At 38.5% G+C, this 24,288-nt stretch overlaps 3 protein-coding genes across 15 annotated transcripts in view; 2 read left to right on the top strand and 1 right to left on the bottom strand.

The window, feature by feature from the left end:
* Positions 1–16,434, top strand: part of pus7 (pseudouridine synthase 7) — a 48,115-nt gene extending 31,681 nt beyond the window's left edge. The window contains exons 9-16 of one of the 2 annotated variants that reach the window (XM_069908298.1): positions 2,593–2,718; positions 6,069–6,130; positions 6,247–6,404; positions 6,764–6,890; positions 9,748–9,849; positions 11,380–11,509; positions 13,752–13,843; positions 16,007–16,434. In XM_069908298.1, coding sequence (XP_069764399.1) covers positions 2,593–2,718; positions 6,069–6,130; positions 6,247–6,404; positions 6,764–6,890; positions 9,748–9,849; positions 11,380–11,509; positions 13,752–13,843; positions 16,007–16,143 — 934 coding nt within the window. In that variant the 3' untranslated portion in view covers positions 16,144–16,434. Of the gene's footprint in view, positions 1–2,592; positions 2,719–6,068; positions 6,131–6,243; positions 6,405–6,763; positions 6,891–9,747; positions 9,850–11,379; positions 11,510–13,751; positions 13,844–16,006 lie in introns of both variants that reach the window. The other variant, XM_069908296.1, reaches the window with a different exon arrangement.
* The window catches only part of srpk2 (SRSF protein kinase 2), a 180,599-nt gene extending 156,753 nt beyond the window's left edge, over positions 1–23,846 (bottom strand). The window contains exons 1-3 of one of the 4 annotated variants that reach the window (XM_069908284.1): positions 23,576–23,845; positions 18,733–18,842; positions 3,732–3,798 (exon numbers count right to left, since the gene is read on the bottom strand). In XM_069908284.1, coding sequence (XP_069764385.1) covers positions 3,732–3,743 — 12 coding nt within the window. In that variant the 5' untranslated portion in view covers positions 3,744–3,798; positions 18,733–18,842; positions 23,576–23,845. Of the gene's footprint in view, positions 1–3,731; positions 3,799–18,703; positions 18,843–23,575 lie in introns of all 4 variants that reach the window. The other 3 variants (XM_069908283.1, XM_069908288.1, XM_069908285.1) reach the window with 3 other exon arrangements.
* Positions 23,743–24,288, top strand: part of rint1 (RAD50 interactor 1) — a 40,466-nt gene continuing 39,920 nt past the window's right edge. For all 9 annotated transcript variants that reach the window (XR_011347930.1, XM_069908276.1, XM_069908278.1 and 6 more), the window contains exon 1: positions 23,743–23,967. Coding sequence is in view for 8 of the 9 variants with exons in the window: in XM_069908276.1 (XP_069764377.1) it covers positions 23,758–23,967 (210 nt within the window). In the remaining variant the exon portion in view is untranslated. The remainder of the gene's footprint in view (positions 23,968–24,288) is intronic.

Here is a 24,288-nt window from a genome sequence, read left to right as displayed (position 1 = left end):
AATTTTCCCAGATCGACTGAAATTATAAAAGTTACAGTGACTTTACACCTGAAACATAGAGTAAAGAATGAGCAATTGAGAGGAACTTGGTGGGTCAGGCAGCTTCCATGGATAGAAATGGTTGTCAGTGTTTATTGGAACTGAAGTATATTTGGTAAATTTCTGATTATTGATATTAGGCCAATTGATCCAGAATTTCTTTGTTTCTTTTTTAAATAGTGGAGTGAGTGCTACATTGAAAGACTGTTTACAACAGAACCATGAACTGTAGTGTTTGATTTTTGATAGAATTTTCATCAGAAAGCTAAACTTTAGTGTTTTGCTGCACTTCAAGGGGAGAAAATAGTTTTCTTTCAGGAATCAGTAGTCCAATAATCATTTTTGTACATTATTATGGTATTAATATAATTTTCAATTATTTTTAAATAATTTGAGTGGTTATCTTAAATCCTTGGGCAATTATTCATTTCAAAGAGTTGTCTTCTAAGATATCACCTTTAATATTGCTCTATGAGTGCAAAAATGGCTCTTTAATACTAACTACATATGCAAGATATTTCTGAAACATTTTCAAATGTTTCTGAGATGGTTAATATGTATTATAAATATAATCTTCATTGGCTATAGTGCACTGGGAAATCAGAAGGAAAACAAAACTACAGATGCTTTGTCAAGAATAGTGAGAGTGAATTTATGGTTGTGGCTGACTGGCTAACTTAATATTTATGGAAGATAACCAGAGGCATCAGTGTGAAGATTGCACATATTGCATTATACATAGATCTCAGCATGGCATTTGACCAAGTGCCAGATGAAGGTTGATCAAGAACGAAAGTTCATGGTTTGCTAACCCTGGCTTACGAGGAATATTGAGGCTCTGATGAGGATAAACAAAGAGGCACTGATCAGGTATAAATTGTAGGGATCAAACTTATCACTTGAAGTGTGCACTTAAGAAGGAAATCAGGAAGGCAAAAGAGATCATGAAGTAGCCTTGGTAAATGAGGCAAAGGAGAACTCGAAGAGTAAGTGTATTGTGAATCATTAGATTCTTTTAAGGATCTGTGTGGTCAACTGTGGGTGGAGCCAGGATAGATGAGCAAGGTTTGAAATAAATCTTGTCGAGATTTACTTCAGCAAAAATCATGGAAGCTAGTAAATTCAGGGAAGGGCATAGTGATGACCTGAAACATATCAATATTATGAACAAGCAGGAATTGGGAGTTTTGAAGCACATAAAGTTGGATAAATCCCCTGTTCCTGAGCAAGTGTACCCTAGGATGTTGTGAAAAGCAAGGGCAGAAATTAGAGGATGTCTTTATTTTATTTAGCCATGGTTACGGTACCTGAAAACAAGAGGGTGGTTAATATTGTGCCTTTATTTATGAAGGGCTACAAAGAGAACTCCAAGAATAAGTTACAAAGGGCTACCAGAGAACTCCAGGCCAGAGAGCAAACCATCAGTAGTGGGAAAATTATTGGGTGTGTGGGGGGATTGGAAGAGATGAGATCCATGTGCATTTGGAAAGGCAAGGATGATTAGGGATAGTCAGCATGACTTTCTGTACAAGCAATTGTGTTCAAATGAATTTGCGTTACTTTTGAAGTGAACAAGATGATTGAGGGTAGGGTGGTAGATGCCATATACTTGGGTTTTAGCAAGGCTTTTGATTAAGTTCTACATGCTAGACTGCACTGGAAGGTGAGATTACATGGGATCTGTGGTGAGCTAGCCAATTGGTTACAACATTGGCTTGGTGGATGGAGTCAGGATGGTAGAGGAGAATTGTATTTCAGATTGGAGGCTTGTGACCAGCAGTGTGCTACAATAATCTGTTCTGAATCCCCTGTTATTTGTCATTTATATCAAAAGTTTTAAAGAAAATTTATGTTGCATTATTAGTAAGTTTGTAGATGGCATTAAACTTGGTGTAGTGCATAGTGAAGGTGGTGGACTAAGGTCCCGTGGTGGACTAAGGTCCCAACATAATCTAGATCAACTGGGAAAATGGATAAAAGAATAACTAATGGAATTTGGACAAGTGCTAAATGATTAATTTTGGGATGGTAAATCAGGCAGGACATACACATTGAAATGATGAAGCCTTGGAGAGTGTTGTCAAATAGTAACCAAGGGTTACAGGAAAAGTTCCCTGGAAGTGGTGGCATAGGTGGACAAAGTGGTGAAAAAGGCATACGAGTACAAAGGTTAGCAGATGATAAGATGTTGGTGAGATTTCTCCTGGAATATTGGACACAGTTCTGGTTGCTTTTTCAAAAGAAGGATGTGATTTATTGATCTTGGACTGTAAATGCAACATTTTTTTAAAAAATGGGGACAATACATGAGTGTTAAGATGGTTTTGGGCCAAACGCAGGCCGGTGGAAATTGTGGGTGGGATATTTTGGTCGATGTGGGCAAGTTGGGCCGAAGGGTCTTTTTCCACACTATGACTCCATGACCAAGTGAAACCACTAGAATCTAATTAAATTTGGCATGTCCTTTGTGGAAAATCAGGTCTTGCTGTTATTTTTTGTAAGTCTATGTTTAAAGCTGTGTTAGTGGTTCTAATGTTATTTTGTGTTTATTAGGAATATTACCGGATCAAATGTGCAGGTAGAACATGCCATGACTTCACTCAGGGATATTGGGTTTATTAACTACTATGGAATGCAGAGATTTGGAACCACGGCAGTCCCAACTTACCAAGTGGGAAAGTAAGTTGTACCTTACTATTTGAGAAATTGAAGAGTAAAGCATTTTGTTGCAAAAAAAGCTTTGGCTGATCCTGCTTCAGCATTAAAAAAAACTGAAACAATCTCTACTTGTATCCAAAAGTCTTTTGAAGTCGATGAGTACTTTGGAAATCAGAGATGTTGACAAAATCAAGGGTTACAGTGTATTTACCAAAGCTCCAGAGGAGTGATGAGATAATGTATTGTACTGATGTTGGTTGAGAGATAAAGTTCACTAGAAAGTTGGTAATATTTCCTATTATACCTTCTACCTAAAGGTAGCAGTGAAAAGAGGTTCTGGCCAGGGAGATAGGCATCCTTAATGATGTTGGCTGCATTCGTGAGGCAGCATCTCTGACAGATATCTCGGATTGCTGCATTTGAGGGGAGGTCAGAGCCTGATGGATCTGGCTGTGTTTGCTATCTTCTGTAGCCTTCTGCATTCCTGGGCACTTGAAGTACCAAACCAAGCTGTGATGCAATTAGTATATTTTCCTTATAATGGTATGTCCTGATAATATGATGGAATCCTTGAGCTTTTGAGGCTGATTTTCCTCGGTGTTAGAACCAAACAACTTCAATTCTAACTTTGACCAAGTTGCATTAATTTTAGCCATATTTTCTTGTATGTATTACAATAAAAAGATTATATCAAATAGCTTAAAATATTAACATTACTATCTTCATTTCATATCAAGTAAAGTCATTACTACCAAAACCATTGTTCAATTGCTATTCTGCATTGAAATCAGTTTGTTCCCAAGACAATCGATATTCTTTAAATCCACAATATAAAGAAGACAAATATGTCGAATTAACTTGTGTTTTGCTATTTCTGTCTGTATCTAATGTATTTGTTTACTGCCATTTTTCCAATGCTGAACAATGTGCTGGAAAGCCTGGTTGTTAGTTTTCAGAAACACACTGCTCTTGTGATGTATTAGGCAATTAATGCTTAGTGTCCTGAAGGCTTTGAAAACTGCTCTTTTTCATACCTTGATTTTCATTCCTTTTGCATTGTACAGTCTTGAGTTCTAAAATGTCCATTGAGTTGGTCTCCAACTGCATAACAAAAGAGAAAAAAAGTTTACTAAAAGGAGAAAATGTACTAAAAAACACAATGATTGTCCCTTTCTGTACAGTTCCTGTTTTCCAAGCCATCATTTCATTACACAAAGCCTGATACAATTCAAGCCAGTTACATATTTTTTTGATTGGTCTTCAACTTGTGTGACAACTCATTGATTTAGAGGCGTCTGTTCTTTAATGGCCTTGGTTGCTTGGCAGTTCTACCCAACCAGATAGGCTACATGGTTGCTGGACACCTCAAACTTAAATATTTGTCATTATGATAATGACATTTCCTTTCTATTTTCATTCCTTCCTTGCCGTGCTGTTTCCTGTGTATTTCTTCCTCATTCTGTACCTTTCCTTTTCAGCTCTTGCTTTCCTTCCATTTGGAATCAAACTACACAAGCATTTTGCAAAAAGGATTTTTTTTGACCACCCTGGGAGAAGGGGCTGTTTTTAACACTGCACATCTATTTCGCAACTTGGCCATTGCTGGCCCCCTTTTTTATCACAATCTTGCACAAATAATGTCAAAGAAAAAATATACTTTCTGGAGTTGGTGCATTTAGGGGCTGATATCCAACTTCAACCATCTTTTTATCAACAGCACTAATCAACATTGGTCCAAAAATGGCTAGAAAATCTAACAATGAGCATGTTGTTCTTATCCAAAATACCATAGTGCTTTGTGGATGCAAGAGGATTCAGATGCCAGAATATGGAGTGAGAAACAAACTTCTACAGGAACTCAGCAGGTTAAGCAATGCCTGTAGGGGTGGGGAGGGAGAAAGAGGTGGGAAACTCTTAACATTTTTGGTCAAGGCGATGCCGAAGGAGACCATAGTGGTTTGATGCACATGTAATTTTTAAGTTGTCTCTTTTGCAAACTTATTAATTTGGTTTTGCATTGAACTGGGATTCACTGGTAGTGTGTTGAGCTGATGGCTGGCTCTGCCCCCATCTGCTCACATATTACCCTGGTTTCCTGCCTAAACCCAGTCTGAAGACTACTGTGAGACCCTACTCATAGTTATAAGCTAATAAAAGCATTTGTTCTCCCACCAGTCATGAGAGTTTTTATTCACGCCATAATCAAATACTAATTAGACTTTTCACAGAAAGTTAGACTTGCTGTTTCAATCCAAGTACATATTTAAGGATATGATGAATATTAATTACAGCCTGTCACTTTTATAAGGGAATCTCATTTCTTCAAGTTTTTATTTTTGAGGTTCTTTTTCATTTATTTTTTCCCTATCTGTTTGCCTTGCTTTCATATTTTCTTTGTTTCTGATTTGACATTGACTATTACAACTTTCTTGTTCAAGCCTTGCACTGCATTTCACAATCTTTCTTCAGTTTACTTATGAAGAACACTTGGATCTCTGATGTGCTAAATTGTAAACACTAAAGCTGCAGATGATGGAATCTTGAGCAAACAAAAGAATTGCTGGAGGAACTTAGCAGGTTAGATTGCACCAAGGATGGAAAAGATCAGTCAATGTTTCAAGACTGAGATAGGTGAAACTTCATTAAAAAGGAGAAAGAAAGGAAGTTGGAGGTGAATCAATAAGACAGAAGGTGTGAAAGGTAGAGAGATGGGTAGAGGGAAAATTCATTGGGAAGGGGGATGGCAAAAGAAAAATTAGAGAAAAATGTAGAGATAAAATAGTGGAAGCAGATGAGGGTGGGGAGGGATATCTAAAATTAGAAAAATCAACACCCATGCCATGATTGTCCAGAAAATGTGATGTGTTGTTCCTTAACTTTACATTTAGTCTTACCCTGACAATGGATGAGGCCAAGGACAGCATTGCCCTGACATACCTATATCTGGGACATCACTCGCGCTCTCTACCTCTTGATGTATTCCAATTATCTGGCCGCCATCACCTAATTTTCACCATCCAATCCTTTTACACAACCATTCCCCATGAGGAAGGCCTCAAGAATTCAACTGTTTTGTGGGATTAAGAGTAAATGTCTTAACAGAATCCTGCATGTAATAAGTTACTTGATCATTTTTTCACACCTCATCCTGTGGACAACCGAGTATCTCAATTGTACTGAAAACAAAGAAATCAAATACAATTCCTGAAATTAAAATTTCGGCAGTGAGCTTGAAAGGTTTGTAGAACTAAAAATTATTCCACTTTTGCACAGTCATAACACCTTTTATAAGGATTCAACAGGTGACAAATTATTTTCTGGTGCTGTTCCTGTACTTTATTAGATGTGTGTTTGTCACACTTCTTATTTAGAGCAATTCTACAAAACAATTGGAATGAAGTTATTGACCTGATCCTGAAGCCCCGTCCAGGAGGTAGGGCTGTTTTCTTTTTGTATTCATTAGAAGCAAATATGAATAGATGATAGGACATGCACTTGCATGGTAAAGTTTGGGAATGTTTAATGCTACTTCTACGTTGCCTCCAGCAGAGAGAGGTTATTTGGTGAAATGTAGAGAAGAATGGGCTAAGACAAAGGACCCCGAAGCTTCATTGAAAAAGCTTCCTGTGAAAAGGTGTGTAGAAGGACAGTTGCTCCGAGGTCTGGCAAAATATGGAATGAAGAACGTTGTTTCTGCATTTGGTATGGTAAGTTTCAGCTCTTACATACTCAGAAGGAGCATTCACTGACAGATCAAAGATGTCTGCTTCTGTGATGTACAATTTCTAAAAGTCTGTACTCTTAATTTTTTTAAAAAATCTTTTGATTTGGTGGAATTTTAAATTTTATGTTCTCAAGGAATGGTTTGATGTCTTCAATTTTAAAAAGTTATTAAAAAATTATGGTGTTGATATATTTGTTCATAAATAATCTTGCATATCAATTTTTAAAAATTGTATCAAATCTTAGGAGGAGAACCTTTTAAAATGTACCATGTATTTTTTCAGGTACTGATTTCAATCATTTGTGAAGTCTACTTGTATAACCCATTTTTTATGTTTTTCAGATTCCAAGAAATAATCGATTAATGTACATTCACAGTTATCAGAGCTACGTTTGGAATAATATTGTGAGTAAAAGGATTGAAGAATATGGACTTAAAGCAATGCCGGGAGATTTGGTACTGAAAGGAGGTAAATAGGATATTCCTTTAGATTTTCACCAATACAGTTTACCAGTCTTTGACCTGTATCTGCATGACATACATAGGTAGAAACAGGAGTTGTGTATGCTGTCCTGCTCTGTGAGCTTTAAGGTTGGTGAATTAAGGTTGGCAATTCCAATCTTGGTTGCGTGCAAAATTCAACTAATTAAAACAATAATTGTTTCCTCACACTTTCCTCATTACATAAAAGGATGTGTATTCTGAACATTCTCAAAAGGGCCATTTTCTTGCAACCTGTTCTCAGCTACTCAGCTTCCTCCAAATGTTCTCCAAACGGCATAATTTACAATAGATAATTTACCGACCACTAAGGTTTTGGGAGGAAAATGGAGCACTTGGAGAGCAGTGGTGGAACCCATGTGGTGGCACGTAGAATGTACCTTTTTATTTGAATAATTTATTTTTGTGGGGTTTTTTTTCAAAAATTTTACATAGTGACATTTTACATTTTAAATATGAAATATATTAAATTTTTTCTCACAAACACAACAAACAAAAACAAAACTGTCCCTCCCTCTTCCCCTTCCATATGTACAGATCCGTACACGGTCAGAGCTTACATATATATTTTAAGTATATAAGAGTACAGTTAGGGAAACTACGTGTTTTATATGTATATAAAATAGTCGCTTTTATACCTTTTTTTGTTCCTATTTATTACTGTATCTGGGCCCCTAAGTGGTCCAGGTTTGGCTGTCAGACCTTTACAGAAGTTTCCTATTTATTCTTTCAGTTATATGTGATTTTTTTTTCCCCCATCAGTATACAGCTGTTCATTTCTGCAGTCCATCGTGCTATAAGAGGGGAGTTGGACTTTCAAGTGATTGTGATACATTTTTTCACTACTGCCAGTAGTACTTTTATAAATGAGGTTTGATATTTCCATGAAATTACCTCATAGATGTAGCTCTGGGTCGCCCGTGAAGGCCACTCCTGTTATCCTAATTTTTCTGCAATTTCTTTCCAAAATGGCCTCATTTTCACGCAAGACCACATGGCAGGTAAAAAAAAAATTCCTGTCTCAGTCCCACATCTGAAACACATCTCTGAAATTTTGGGTTTTGATATGTGTAACTTTTGTGGGGTAAGATATAATTGGTGAAAAAAATATATACTGAACCATTCCATTATCTTGCATTTATAATTGATGTCATGCAATCCTTACACCAATTTGACCAGCTTCTTTCTGAAATCACCACACCCAAGTCTGACTCCCATCTTTCCCTTGACCTCTGCAACCCTGGTTTTGCACTTTCGCTCTGGAGAGCATAGTACATTTTTGTTATAAATTTTGATGAATTTCATTCAGTTTCACTAATTTCAGATGGGGTCAACATTGGTCCCCGTCTTTCTCTTCAGAACAATCTCAGCTGGAGAAAACCGAAGACGGACCCATTGGCCACTCTGTATTTGTGTTTTAATTGTTCAAAGGGCATAAGAGTTCCTTCCATGTAACAATCCTTAATCTATCTTGTACCTTTGTCATTCCATGAATTTAATATTCTATTGCAGATGTTCAAAGGCAATAACACATTTTTACATAATGGTGCCTTTATTGATATCCTTACTTTATTTTCTTAATCAGTCATTAATTTCTTGCCATGTTCTAATCATATTCATTAGAATTTGGTTATCTGTCTTTTTCTTTAGTAATTTGAAACTCAATTTATAGATAGTCCTTTTCTTCCCCTTTGTCCATTGAGTACATTCCCATTTGAACCCGACGGGGTTGGGGGGGGGCGGGGGGGGGGGGGGGTGTCTTCAGTGAAGAAGGCTGTGAGAAATCTAGCCTGTGCAGTTAGGTAATATTTTTTGAAATCTTAAGTCATCCCAGCTGGTAGTCCCATGTCAGTTTTTCCAATGCAATTCTTGGTATCTTATTATTTCATAAGAACTGTCTAGTGTGGTTGTTTAGTAACTTTAAAAAGTTTTTAGGTAATGGAATAGGCAGCGATCGAAAAAGGTATTGCAGTCTTGGCATCACTTTCATTTTGACACAGTTAACCCTTCCTACCAAAGTAATCAGCAAGTCCCTCCAATTCTGTCGGTCTCTTTCTCTTTTCCCAAGAAAAGGAACGTAATTTGCATAGAATGTACCTAACATGAAGTCAGAAACCAACCTGGGTGGCTAGAGCTGAGCAGCATCAGCACTCTCTCAAGATCTACCGGGACCAATGCCTGAAGAGGGCGCACAAAATCAGTGAACCGGTGAGGTCTCGAAAGGCCAACATGGCCTTTTTCCGCTCCGTAAATGGTTATATGGTTAATGTTCTGGCAAGTGTCAGCAGAATACTGGCTCTTTGTTTAAAGGCACACTTGTGTGGGACTGAAGTCACATAAAGGCCAGAACTTAAAAGGAGGCAGCTTTCTATTCCAGAAGTAATGTCTTTGAGCTAACTACCACTGTCTGATTGGTCACTTTTAATAATACTTGGACAAGATGGATATATACTGTGTCGTATGTGATGTTAAACTCGAACATGAAGGAGGAGATATGAGCCATTGAGTCTGCTCTGCCATTCAATAATAGCTGATTATTTTTCATATTGTTATTGTGCAAATAATATGAAACTAACTTCTCAAATGGATTTTGTATCTCTTGTTGTAACAGTCTTAAGAGTCGGATGTTGACTTATCCCCCAAATTGTCCAACAACTTTTTATGGCCATTTGATCTCAAGTTGATTTGTGCTCAAGTGGAAAATTGGCCTTGTTACTGTAAACAAAATTCAGTGGGTTTGTTTTTAATATTTTTAATATTATGTAGGAATCAAGAATCAATGTTTATTATTCCAATAAAAATTGCTTGTTTTATTGACTTTTCAGGAACAGCAGTGGCAATTCAGGAATCTGATGTGGAGAAATATACGATACATGATGTAGTGTTGCCCTTGCCTGGATTTGATGTTCTCTATCCAAATCACAAAAGTAATTTATCTGCTAGTAGTTCATTCCTTTGCATGTTTTTGCACAAAATTCAACATTTGGATGAGGCGGGGTGGGGGGGGGGGGAAGCTATATTCTGGATAAGTTGGTTAATGCAATAGATAAGCTCATTATAGAAAATGGGAGTAAATACTGCAGCTTCATTAAATTCTTATTTTCTGATCTTGACTATTAGGGTGAATCATTCCTCAAATAATGAAGTCAAAAGGAAATGTCTTGACTGCGTAGTGTTTTAAAAATTTAGACATAGGGCCAATTTGGCCCTACAAATCTGTGCTGCCACATCTCTTTTTTTTGGAAGAGTGGGAGGAAAGCAGAGCCCTTGGAGAAAACCCACCCAGACATGGGGTAAATGTACAAATCTCTTAGCGAGGGATTCGAACCCAGGAGCAGTCCCAATCTCTGGCACTGTAAAGGCGTCGCGCTAACTACTACACCAATCAGGCAACCTTTGTTATACAACTTATTATATAACCTGTCATATTACTTAATTTTTGTTTTCTCTTTGAAGAGCATGGTGAATATCGAATTTTCCACCCTCAAGGGTTTTGAAAGCTAGATAATTGGGGAAATTTAGTGAACCTGCAGATAAACGAGATTGATGGTAAATTGTTAGTCTGGATTCTGAATTGTCTGGTCCATAGAAGACTGAGAGAAGTGGTGAAAAGTTGTTTTGGCTGAAGGCCCATGACCAGTGGGTTTCCACAGGGATCAATGTTGGGACCCCTGTTGTTTGTGACGTTTAGAACTTTTAGGTGAAAAAGGTAGGTGGGTTAATAAGTTTGTAGATGACATTAAGATTGGTAGAGCTATGGGTAGTGCAGAAGGCTCTCAAAGAATACAATTGAATGTAGATCAGTTTTGCAGGCACGCTCGTGCCCACTCAGTATTTAAAGTGTTGTAGCCGACTGCTACAAAGAAACACACACGCTCACAGTGTGGGAGGTTAAGCTCTGAGATTTATTGAGGCTGGAAAGGCTCCTTTTATTCAGTCGGAGTTCCCGCCATGTGTTTGATTGACATCAGCTGCATGAATAATCATAGCAGGCAGGAATACCCTTCTTCCCCAGCCTATTATTGATCTGTTAGCTTGGACAGTGCCATTTTAGGGCTGCTGGTCTTGTAGTGCTCCAGCTTTCAACTGCGCCGGTTCGCTGTGTGCCACTGTGTAACAGTGTGTTATGCTGCTGTTTACTACCATGCGCGCTGCGCTATGTGCCGGCTCGATCTCCGCGGTGGCTGGCCGCCACAGTGTTGTGTTTTTATTTTGGAAGAAATTATTGTCATGTGGATAATGCTGAGGAAGTCACGCTTACTGACAATCTATGGTTACTGCTGCTGTGTAGATGGCCTTTCATTTTGAAGCTCTGCAATCGTTGTGTTGATTTTTCTTGCAAATCCTGTTTAAATAGGATTTTTGCCTGGTAATGATTCAGAATAACAGATTTGGATGATGTATGACTTGGAGAACTTAAGAGTTGATTACATGTGTCTGCATATTTATATTTCAAGTTGGGAAGGCCTATGAAGAAATAATGGCTGACGATGGCTTGGATGTAAATAATATGAGACACAAAATTAGAGATTATTCATTATCAGGAGCATATAGAAAAATAATTATTCGTCCTCAGAATGTTACGTGGTGAGTATTAAAATCTGAATATATTTAAAAAGTTAAATATGGACTAATTATTGTAGTCATTATGTTTGAAGTATACTATTCCTAAACAAAATTTTAGTCACATGTATTTGGCCCTACAAATCCGTGCTGCCACACCCCATTAAGCCACATCTCTTTTTTTTTTGGAAGAGTGGGAGGAAAGCAGAGCCCTTGCAGGTTTTATCAGCAGCTCCCCAATGACTTTGCTCAAAGTTAATCAGAAGACTGACCTGGAAAAATGTAGGAATCAGTTATAAGAGTTATTGGAATTGCCTGCTTGTACTGCAGAAGATGCTCTGATTATATGATGTTTTAAAATTGAAAATGCCAAAAATGATTGCTGTGAAAACCTGTTATTAATTTTTCATATATCACCTTCAGAGTTGCCTTGACATCGAGGAATATGATTGCACCAACTTCCTCCAAAGTGGAAGAAGTCTCAACCTCTCATCTGAAACCTTGAAGCAGTTTTGTAATACCTGTAATATTTAAGGCTTCCTTTTACTCAAGTACTTCAGGAATGAAAGTTAAATTTGAATCCCTCCCTACAGTAGGAACATTTGTTTTTTCAAACAACTACATTTAAAGTCATTCAAGGAACTGATTTTTTTTTAACTGTATTCTCATAGATTCAGATTTGTTATTTAATAATCATTTCATTTTCTGCAAAACCTGAAGAATTTCTTTAATTAACATAACTAAACATCCCAAGATTCTTCAGAAGTATGTTAACAAAATTGGATACTGAGCTGCAGAAATGCAAATTTAGGGCATATGAATAAAATAGAAAAAGGGTCAATCTTAAGATGCCTTAAAAGGTGAACGAAGCATAAAGAAACAGAGGTTTGAAAACTAATTTCAGAATTTTCAAGGACATTTGGAAGCATGTTTGCAAGTGATGAAGAAATTAGATTTGGGGTTGATCAGGAGATCTGAGTACAGAGTAGAAGGGAAACAGGTGGGCATGAATACTGCCAGGACACGGTGGTTCTAGTTCTGTTTAAAAAAAAATATATATATTTATAAAAATAAGGGTTTAAGATGAATGAATTTAAGATGGAGTGTAAAAAAAGTTTACAAGAAAGGTTAGTGCACATCTGCTTTGGTCATCCAATCCATAATAGCAGCATCCTTGCACTATCTCACGAGGGGAGAAGAAGCTGTAATATTGTCAGTTTGGAAACTGAAAGGTGTACTCCTAAATAAAAGTGTCATATCCAACACTTACGGCTTAAGGGGTTCATGATGTGAAGTGAGCATTGTTAGTTTCCCACTGGAGGTTAATGACACATTTCAAGATTCCTTTATTGTCATGTAATTGTACAGAACAAGTAATATTACACAAAATTACCTTCTGCCTGTGGCAAGGCAGACAAAGTCCCTTAACATAAGGGGGGAAAAGAAAGCCAAAGAGAGTTCCTTCAGAGTCACTGTTCGTGAATTCACCTCCAGCCTCACAGGCTCCTGTTTGCTCCATCTCAACCAGAGGTCGAAATCCAAACCTCTGACATAATCAGGAAGCCTCCAACACGCGAGACCCTTCAGGAGCCATTCTTGTCCTCAGCACCCTCTGATACCTGGTTTCCATAAGTCGGTCTCTACTAGCCAACAGCCTGTGTGTCCCCCAACCATACATTGCCCACAGTCTGTGAGGGCTTCTCAGTCATTGAGCCTCTCGCTGGTCAGACACCATGGTTACTGTCCTGTAGGATAGTCTCCTCTGCTTTTCCTTCTCAATTTCTCTTTGTTTATGATGCCCTTTGCTAGTCCGTTACTCCCCGGAGTCTGCAAACCCTTGTGGCTGAAGCCAAACATAGGCACTGCTATCTTGGGACAGGCCCTGCAGTTACAAGATTTTGAAATAAAACACTGTTGGCTCCTTTAACGGGCCATTTAAAGCCTGTCTTGAGCTTTCAGCATTGGGACCAGGTGGTTGAACCCTTTGAAGCAGTGCTGTCTCCACTCTCCTGGATTTACAACAAAGCAGTGCAGGCATTTCTTTGGTGCCAAATATTTTTTGTTTATTCTCTCTCAAAAGAGATGAAGAACTGATGCACAAAGTTATACTATTGTTGTATGACCGTTGATGTTTTTTAAAAAATTGATATAGGTCCTATTCAAGCTACAGAATGATTTTCCTAATTTTCTGGTTTAAAGTACAATACTTCTCAACAGGATGCTGACATTTATTTTTTTTTGGTGGGGGGGGATTTTAAATTCATAGGGAGATCCTAGAGTATGATGATACAAAAATTCCATTGGTTCAGACTGATGTGGAAAAGCTGGAAGGAGTACCTTTGCCAAAATCTTCCAAAGGTATGGTGAATACTTTTTTAAAATACTTCATTTTTAAATTTTTTCAAAAAATATATTTATACAGTCTTTAAACTATACATTTCAAAAGAAAAAGAAAAATGTTTCCTCCCCACCCACCAAAATAAGAATATAACTTTGCGTGCTCTGAGTTCTCATTTCTTTCATAATTCATTTCTCTGGGATAACACACCTTTACATATATTGAAGTGTCAGGTTCAAATTGGACCTCTACATAATCTTAGTATGGATGCCATATCTTAATGAACATGTCATATTTCTTTAAGTTATAAGTGATTTTCTCCAAGGGTATACAGCTTCACATCTCCCCAGCTCATTGATCGAGGGGAGAGTCGGACTTCCAAGTGATTGCTATACACTTTTTGGCCACAGCCAGAGCTACCTTAACAAAACAGATTTGACATTTAGTCAATTTGTTGCTCACATCCATAAGGTTGCCCAGTAGGTAACACTCTGAGTGGTATATTATTATTGTAGTATTTAAGCGATATCATGCCAGAATTATCTTGCCTTCACACACAACCATGTAGAATATTTGAAGGTTCCAATTTCGATGCCATACCTAAAGCATATTTCAGATTTTGATTTATATAGTTTTGGGGCATAAGATATAATTGATGTAGAAAATTATATGGAACCAATCCATATCTCGCATTAATTGTTGATGCCATACTGTCCAAACACCAGTCAGACCAGCATTCCTCTGGTATTGTAACACCTAGATCTGACTCCCACCTCTCCCTTGACCTTTGTAGGCCTGGCTTAACATTTTTACCTAAAAGAGCAGAATACATCCTAGTTATGAATTTAGATGCATTTCCTAGTCAAAGAATCCCCTCCACTTCATTACTTGAGGGCGAGGCCATTGTAGAACCACTGTTTTAATTGTACCTAATTGACTTGTTATGTGCACAATTCATAACTCCAAAGAAAATGGATCAATGAGAATTTTTCTTAAACAAAATATTTCGGTATCAATTGGGTCTAGAACAGTGATTCTCAACCTTCCCTTTCCACTTGCATACCACCTTAATCAATCCCATACTAATCACACAGCACTTATAGCATAGGGAATACTTAAAGTGGTCTATAAGTGGAAAGAAAAAGGTTGAAAACCACTGCAGTAGAAGGTTCCATTTAACAGATATTTCTGTTTTAGTTGTTCAATGGACATGAGTACCCTTTCTTCATAGAAATCTTCATTATGTTTAATTCCTTTCTCTTGTCAAATATATAAAATTATATTGCCCAAATTCATGGGCAATAGTTCTTTCTGGCACAATGGTGCTTTTGGTGATATCCCCACTTTTTTATCAATACTCTCAATAATCTCATACCAAATTTTAATCACATGTATTAGAATGGGATTTTCTGTTTTTTTTTGTTAATTAATTTGACATTCCATTTATTAATGAAATCCTTCGCTGCACTGTATGTAGTACAGTCCATGAGGGAGAGTTCTCTTCTTTGAAAAAGGATGAGAGGAACCTTGCCTGGGCTGTTAAATATTTTTTTTTAAAAAAATCCAGTAATCTTAATCCTCCCAAACTATATTCCCACATCAATTTTTCCATAGCGATCCTAGGTATTTTATTGTTCTAAATAATTGTCTTGTCTGATCATTAAGAAAGTTCTTGGGGAAAGAAGTCGGTAACGATCGAAAGAGGTATTGCAGTCTCGGCAACACTTTCATTTTCACACAATTAACCTTTCCAATTAAGGTACGAGGCAGGTCTCTCCATCAGAAATAACCTGGAAATGGATCTTGATAAATTGATAGAAAATTAAATGTACAATATATTCTTGAACATGGAAAGGCAAGGGACATTTATTTTCTTCTCTCCACTAATGTTCTCGCATCTTCTATAAGATAGCAAGCTGATTTGTGTTGGTCACTAGTCCCTTACAGAAAGTAATGTGTGACTCTAAAATATTAAAGTTTGTTTACTCCTATCCTCATTCAGTAGCTACATCATTGATATCAATCATGGCAGGATCTTTGATCTGTTTTCTCCCCCAACCTGTAGACACCAAGGCCACTTTTGAATTCCGGTTAATATTTCTTCCAATCTCTATCTCTGCTCACAAATCACTAATAATTTCTACATTTTTAAAGAAATGTAATCTTAGTTATTTCTATTACAGAGGGTAAATTTAAAGCATTGAAAATGGATTTCTCACTTCCTCCCGCAACATATGCAACTATGGCAATTCGTGAGGTGCTCAAAATGGACACGAGCATCAAAAATCAAACTCAGCTCAACACAGTATGGTTACGATAACCTGTTAAATGTATCTATATGTTTTTAACGGCCACTGAAATGTTCAGGAGAGTTCCACTTTTATTGAGCTTGTTATGTGAAGGAAAATCTTTTAGAACTGTTTTACTAACATTGGAGGTTTGAATTTATATTTCACAATAGTAAAACTTGATGGTTAAAAGAATATAATGACTGATTAAAAAATAATCTTTAGTATTAAAAACACAGTTTGCTGTTTTATTACAATTTTATTTGCAACGATAATTATATTTTATGTAGAAATATTAAAGATACACAGTTTTGGATATTGAATTATGTATTGTCATGTGTACTAAGATAGAGTTAAATATTTTGTTTTCTATGCTATCCAGGCAAGTTGACCTCCATAGTATAGCAAGTTATGCTTGAATAAAAAGTGTTACAATGGAACTAAAATGCAGGGTATGATGTAACACAAAAGTGCAAGGTATAATGTTAAAGGGAGACGTACTGTTAAACAATGCAAGGCATCAGCTTGTACAAATGGTAAGACCATCCAACAGCTGGAAAGAAAATATCCTTGAATCTGGAATTGAGTGTTTTCAGAGTCCAAAATCCTTTGTCCGAAGGGATGAGGAAGAAAGGAACATGGCCAGGATGAGATGTATCATTTAAGATATTTGGAAGGTAAAGATAAAGGGGAAGTTAGATTGCATAATGGCTTGAGCTGCATTTAGAACTTTCTACAGTTTTTTTTGTGACTTGGGCAAAATAGTTCCCATGCCAAATACTGATGCATATGGAAAGGATAATTTCTCTTCTATTGATAAGAGATACTGGTATAATGTGTGAAATAAAAGGATTTTCAATACATGTCTGGAATTCTAACCACAAAGATCTGCCCTTGCTTGGTGCTAGTTGATCTTCCCTTTTCATTGTAATCCCACCCTCTGTAAATTGTAATCTTTAAATGACTGTATTGAATGAAGATCTACTAGGACCAATGCCTGAAGAGGGCGCACAAGTGAACCGGTGCGGAGTCGAAAGGCCAACATGGCCTGTTTCCGCTCCGTAAATGGTTATATGGTTATAATTTAGGAATATTCTGGCAGCCTATAATTTGGTATGCAGATAACCATTTACAATTCTTGTATGCAGATAACCATTTACAATTTGTCCGCTGGTATTGGCCTTTGATGCCCTGGGAAAATAGTGCTGGCTGTCCATTATATCTATGTTTCTCATAATCTTGTATACCTCTATTAAGTTGCCTCTCCTCCTCTGCCCTTTTAAAGAGAAAAGTCTTGGCTTGGTAAACTGTTTTTATTAATACATGTTCTCCAATCCAGGCAACATCTGGTAAATCTCCTCTGAGCTTCACTTTCTACAATGAGGCAACCAGAACAAAACACAATACATTCAGTGTAGACTAACCAGAGTTTTATGGGGCTACAATGTTACCTTGCAGCTCTTGAACTCGACTTCCCGACTAATGAAGGCTCACACACCATGCGCCTTCCTAACCACCCTTTCAACTTGTGCAGCGACTTTGAAGGATCTATGGACTTGGATTCCAAGATGTCTCTGTTCCTCCACGTGATTAAGAATCCTGTTCTCCACTTTTGATAGCGAGGGAGGAGGTGTCAGTGCAAATGTGGTGCCAAAGGGGTGATTAGTGGGAAAGGATAAGTGGAATAGGGAGTCATGGAGGGACCGGTACATGTTTTGTGTATAAAGCAATTTAATCAGAATTTTAGTAAAGTTGAGAAAAAAAACTTTTCCCTGCTTAATTAAAAATATCACTATGTAAATCCATATTGCATAGAAATGGAAACACGAGAGCAAAGGTTAAAAAGAAGTAAATGAAGCCCATGCCATCCAACAGCATATGAATATGACTTGGTTAAGGAAGAAATGGAAAAAAAACTGATATATATATATATATATATATATATATATATATATACACACACACAAAAATCAGAGAATCCACTAGGCTGTCATTTTTTGGGTGTGTGTTTTCTTCCTATCTAGCCAGAGATTTGAATGGTTATGGAGTGATCTAATGAAATTTAAGGAAGCATTTAGGTGATTTCTTTAAGCCAGCAAAGATTTCTACAAATAAATAAAATTTGGATAATATTACAGACTTGCCATTTTCAGTGTTATATTTTCTTGGTGGCTGGTAATATTGCTGAAGTGATTTTTTTTTTCCACAAGAAGTATGGAGTTTCATCAAAAAGTGTGGAGTTTGCATCTGTTGGAGAGATTCTCTGGTGATGCCTCCCTCCCAGATGAAGTGAACAACCTCTATGTGCGGTTTGAGGTGAAAAACAGTGTGGCAGCAGAGAAGACCACCCCTCCTCCAAACGATCATGTGCTATGTCTTACAGTGGCTGATGTTGAGAGAACTAGGTAAAATCAACCGAAGGAAAGCTGCTGGACCAGACAACATTCCTGGTAGAGTGCTCAGGGGTTGTGCAGCTCAGCTAGTAGATGTTCTCACCACATCTTTAACATCTCCCTGAGTAGCACTGTGGTCCCTATGTGCTTCAAAGCCACCACCATTATCCCTGTGCCAAAGAAGTTGTCTGTGTCCTACCTCAGCGATTATCGTCCTGTTACACTCACTTCCATAGTCATGAAGTGCTTCGAGAGGCTCGTCACTGCAGTTCTTGTATAGATCCAACTGCTCCATGGACAATGCTATCACCACCACCCTTCATTTAGCCCTCACCCACCTGGAAAATAAAGACTCATGTTTGAATGCTGTTTATTGACTTCATCTTGGCATTCAACATATCTCAGTGCTTGATAAGGAAGTTGGGCCTGAGAGGACTAAACATCTTTCTCCGCTATTGGATTCTCGACTTCCTGATGGGGAGACCTCAAGCAGTCCGGATCGGAAACAGCACCTCCAATACTATTGCACTGAGCACAGGGGACCTCCAGGCTGCGTGCTTTGCCCACTGCTGTTTACTGTGCTGAACCACAATTATGCAGGCCGCAGCTGGAGGCACATCATCAAGTTTGCTGATGGCATGACAATGGTGGGCCTTATCAGTAAGAACAAGTGGGCAGTGAACAGAGGTGAACTGCAGACACTAGCGAGCTAGTGCAGAGCAAACAACATGTATCTGAACGTTTAAAAAAAAAAAAAAAATACAAAAGAGAAGGTTGTTGACTTGAGGGGGCTCGGGGAGATCGCTCCCCCCCTGAGCCATTGATGACTACCACTGAGGTCGTCAAGAGTATCAAATTCCTTTGTGTGCACCTGGTGGAGAACCTAACCTGGTCCCTTAACATCAGCTCTATAGCCGAGAAAGCCCAACAGCACCTCTCCTTCCTGCGAAGGCTGAGGAAAGCCCATCTCCCACCCCCCCATCCTCACTACAGAGGATGTATTGAGAGGATCCTATGCAACTGAAACACCGCCTAATTTGGAAGCTGTATAACCTCGGACCGCAAGTCCCTGCAAAGGAAAGTGAAGTCAGCGGAAAAGACTATTGGGGAACCTCTTCCTAGCATGGAGGACAACTACACTCGATGCAGGTGGAAAGCAATAAACATTGTGAAAGACTCCACACATTCTGCATGTGAACTGTTCTCCCTTCTGCCATCTGGCACTCGGGCCCTTGCGTCCAGTGTGGGTGTTACAGGGTTATGCCCAATGACAAGAAAGCAGTGAAGATTTTTCAGAAATTTTTGCGGAAGTTGCTCCTCTAACCAATATTTCAAAAAAAGGGGAGAAATTTGTGTTGAGAAAAGTTTTTCGGAGAGCTTTAGAAAAGTTAAAGGAGATGCTGTGCCATTACCCTGTTTTAACATCTGATTTTGACAGACTATTTTCTTTAGCAGCGGATGCAGTTTTGTTACAAAAACATGATGAAATTGATCATCCAGTTGCCTACTTTTTTTTAAAAATCGATATTTATCAAAGGAACTATTCCACTATTGAGAAGGAATTATTGTCTATAATACTTATTCTGCAGAATTTTGATGTGTATCTGGGTACTACTCATGAACCAATATTTACTGACCACAATCCTCAAGTGTTTTTGAATAAAATGAAGAATAAAAACAGAATATTTTAAACTGGAGTTTAATATTACAAGAATATAATCTGCAAATTAATCATATCAAAGGTATAAATAATGTAATATCAGATTGTTTGTCAAGATGATAAAATTGAGCATGTAAAGAAACATAAACTCTTAAGATTGGGATACATTGTTATAACATGATATATTCTTTGGCTTGGCTTCGCGGACGAAGATTTATGGGGGGGGGTAAATGTCCACATCAGCTGCAGGCTCGTTTGTGGCTGACAAGTCCGATGTGGGACAGGCAGACACGATTGCAGCGGTTGCAGGGGAAAATTGGTTGGTTGGGGTTGGGTGTTGGGTTTTTCCTCCTTTGCCTTTTGTCAGTGAGGTGGGCTCTGCGGTCTTCTTCAAAGGAGGTTGCTGCCCGCCGAACTGTGAGGTGCCAAGATACACGGTTTGAGGCGATATCAACCCACTGGCGGTGGTCAATGTGGCAGGCACCAAGAGATTTCTTTAGGCAGTCCTTGTACCTTTTCTTTGGTGCACCTCTGTCACGGTGGCCAGTGGAGAGCTCGCCATATAACACGATCTTGGGAAGGCGATGGTCCTCCATTCTGGAGACGTGACCCACTCAGCGCAGCTGGATCTTCAGCAGCGTGGACTCGATGCTGTCGACCTCTGCCATCTCGAGTACTTCGACGTTAGGGATGAAAGCGCTCCAATTAATGTTGAGGATGGAGCGGAGACAACGCTGGTGGAAGCGTTCTAGGAGCCGTAGGTGATGCCGGTAGAGGACCCATGATTTGGAGCCGAACAGGAGTGTGGGTATGACAACGGCTTTGTATACGCTTATCTTTGTGAGGTTTTTCAGTTGGTTGTTTTTCCAGACTCTTTTGTGTAGTCTTCCAAAGGCGCTATTTGCCTTGGCGAATATGACTTGCCAACATGATATATATTCTGTATTGTTATCACTTGTAAAGTCAGTTTAGTTGTAACAGAATTTTAATTCAAGTTAAAATTTCTTTTAAGGGAGAGTGTTACGAGATATATATTTTATATATTAAAAAATGTCTTTAGAAGAGATTGTGGGGGGGGGGGGGGTTTCGTGTAGGTCACCACAAACAGATACTTAAACTTCACATCTCATTTAAAATGTAAGAGCTCTGCTGAAAGTGAGACATGCAGGCACCAGTGGCTTTGCAAAAGACACTGGAACTGTTTTGGAAGAAATTTCAAAAAGTAGGTGCAAATAAACAGTCCATGCTCAAAGATAAAGATCTTTCAAGGACTGGGTTAGCCCTGCAAGAGGTTCTAGTTTTTACAAGCAGAGAGAGAGAGGAAAGGTAAAAACAGGAATTTGTGTTGAGAAAAGTTTTTTTCGGAGAGCTTTAGAAAAGTTAAAGGAGATGCTGTGCCATTACCCTGTTTTAACATCTCCTGATTTTGATGGGTTGTGAGTTCTGAGTTCAGCCTTTTGAAAACCCTTGTAGTCCTTAAAAGAGGAAATGGCCGGCTAGTGTTTCTCCTGAAATAAGAGAAACAAGAGGAACTCTGGTGACCTGGAAGAAGAGGTTTTCATTTGGAAAACCCATGATGGGGCAAGTTTCTTCAGCAAGACTCTGAAGATACTGGGTTGGAGGAAATCTCTGTGTGTGTCCAACGAGCAACAAATTTATCTCTCTGAAACCAACAAGAACCTTTCTGAATGGTAACCATTTACCCGTAAGCACCAGAGCCTGGTGAAAATTCATAAATGTTAATTTCTGTGCATTGTATAAGAATTGCCTCAGTGAGAATTGAATGACTGGACTATTCAAGCAAAGAACTTTCCTGAACATAGGCGCATTACATACACGTGTGCTTAGAATTAGAAGGAGGTTAAGTTAATAATAAGTTAAAGTTAGATCCTGTTTTTTTGTGTTTAAAGAAAATTGAAAGCAACTTTAAGTAACCATTTGCCTTGGTGAATTTCTATTGCTGTTGGGTTTTGGGATCTTCTGGACTCGTAACAGTGGGAAACAGCTTTTTAATAAATTGAAGCCATTAGGCTCCTGAACTCCTAGTGAGCTGTGGACCTTTAGTGTATAGGTCTTAATACCTTAAATTTTTTGTGTTAACTGCTTTCCTAACCTATGTCAATAGGTTCCTCAAGAAGCGCTATCTTGTCCTCCCATGGTACGAACAGGTGACTTGATGCAACCCTGGGCAAAGACATCACATCCAATCCTGAGATTCTTTTCTCAGGGTTATCATGAATACAACTGTAATAATCAATACGTGCCCTTAAATTTATGGGCAAACGATACAAATTTCTCAAAAATCTAGTTTCAAGTCAACTTGATAAATCTGAATTGGAAGGTTAATTTTGAAGTATGAAAGGTACCTGATCTCAGTAGTGTCACTAATTAACAATTATAATATCGTTGATGTGAGGGATGAGAAAAACTGATATTGCAATATGAACATGAAGAAATGAAGAAAATAAAATTGATACGTAAGTAAATGAATGAATCCAGTACAAACAACATGAGACATGGATATTAGAAGGCAGGAAGCTGACACTGTCTGAGTAAGATAAGAATCTAGAGAATCAGCAAGTTCACTAACTGAAGGAGATAAGGACAGACAATTGATGATAGATAGAGTTAGTCTGAACGAGATAAGGGTCTCCAAGCCCCAGATAGAATTAGCAAGGCTTGCATAAATAATTAGAAACCCTTAAGACAGTATTAGCCAGTTCTACATATATAATTAGTAAGCCTTACACAGATTTATCAAGTTATGTATTTTAAACTAGTAAACCCTAGACAGGATTAGTGAACTCTGCATATGAAGAGGGTAGCTCTGAGAGGTGTGAATAAGGACAATGACAATAATGACATGATGAGACACCGACAGGATACCCCCTGGTCCTCCTTCTTCTTCTTTGGCTTGGCTTCGCGGACGAAGATTTATGGAGGGGGTAAAAGTCCACGTCAGCTGCAGGCTCGTTTGTGGCTGACAAGTCCGATGCGGGACAGGCAGACACGGTTGCAGCGGCTGCAGGGGAAAATTGGTTGGTTGGGGTTGGGTGTTGGTGCAGAAACAGCATGTAGGCAGGATTGCCCTAATGCCAAACCCATCCAGGGGGCAGAAGAATGTAAGGGGGGGGGGGTTATTCCTACACTGAGATAAACTGTATAAAAGTTGGGTGAGCCCCAGTGTGTGTGTGTATTCCCAGGGTAAGGGGAAGCACCCAACTTTGCATTGTTGTATAATAAATGTTCTTTGTTCTCAATTTTTGTCTCGAGCAATTTCTTTAAAGGTAATTCTGTTTCTAACATTGACAAAGATGGAACAGTGGATATGATATTGTTCATTTGCCCATTGATGGAAATTGCTGTCATTTCTAAACTCTTTAGGAGCCAAGAGGCAGAATGCATTCCTACCGCTTGCTGGAGAGGAGACACGTCGCCAGTGTAAAAAGTTGTCCCTTTTTTTTTTAAGGGAAAAAAAACTTCACGGAAGAAGATTCTCTGGTAAATTTTAGCCGTTAACCTGGGGTGTGTTTTTTGCTCTGCAAGCGCCGCATTGGCCGGGCCGAAGCTCCGAGCCGCCGCCGCCGATCTCCATGGTAACCGTCCAGGTCCCCGGATTTGGTGATGTCAGCACAATGGCGGCCCAGGGCGCATCTCCCGTGATGAATGAGGAGGGCTGCGAGATAACGCAGTACGTCGCGGAGTTCTTGGAGAAAGAGTTGGGAAGTGACCCCAAATCCTTAAAGAAACTCCCTGAAATAACAGAGGAGCTAGCGCTGTACAAAAAAACTCTGGAGGAGCAGGTACGATGCCCGGGCCTCGGGACTCACTGGGGCTCAGCCCATTTTCAGCTTCGTCCTGCGCCTTGAATAATTAAAACCATCGTGAGCTAATATAAATGCAGAACATTGATGCAAGTTACACCTTGAAGGGCAAGGATAGGAGATAAATTACACAACAATTACATTATTGAATGTGTGGGTTGGAACTGAAACATTCAGTATTGGTAATGTTTGGAATAAACAGCTTGTACCGAATAATTTTTCTTAAAAAGTAGGAAAACTCAGGTTCAGGAGAAAGAAAAATAATGTTTCAGTCTGAATATTGCAATCTACACATCAGAT

Source organism: Narcine bancroftii, chromosome 13 (genome assembly GCF_036971445.1).
Source record: "Narcine bancroftii isolate sNarBan1 chromosome 13, sNarBan1.hap1, whole genome shotgun sequence".
NCBI classification, from domain to species: Eukaryota; Metazoa; Chordata; class Chondrichthyes; order Torpediniformes; family Narcinidae; genus Narcine; species Narcine bancroftii.
Note: the sequence above shows the minus strand (reverse complement) of the source record. Positions and strands in the feature narration are given on the sequence as shown.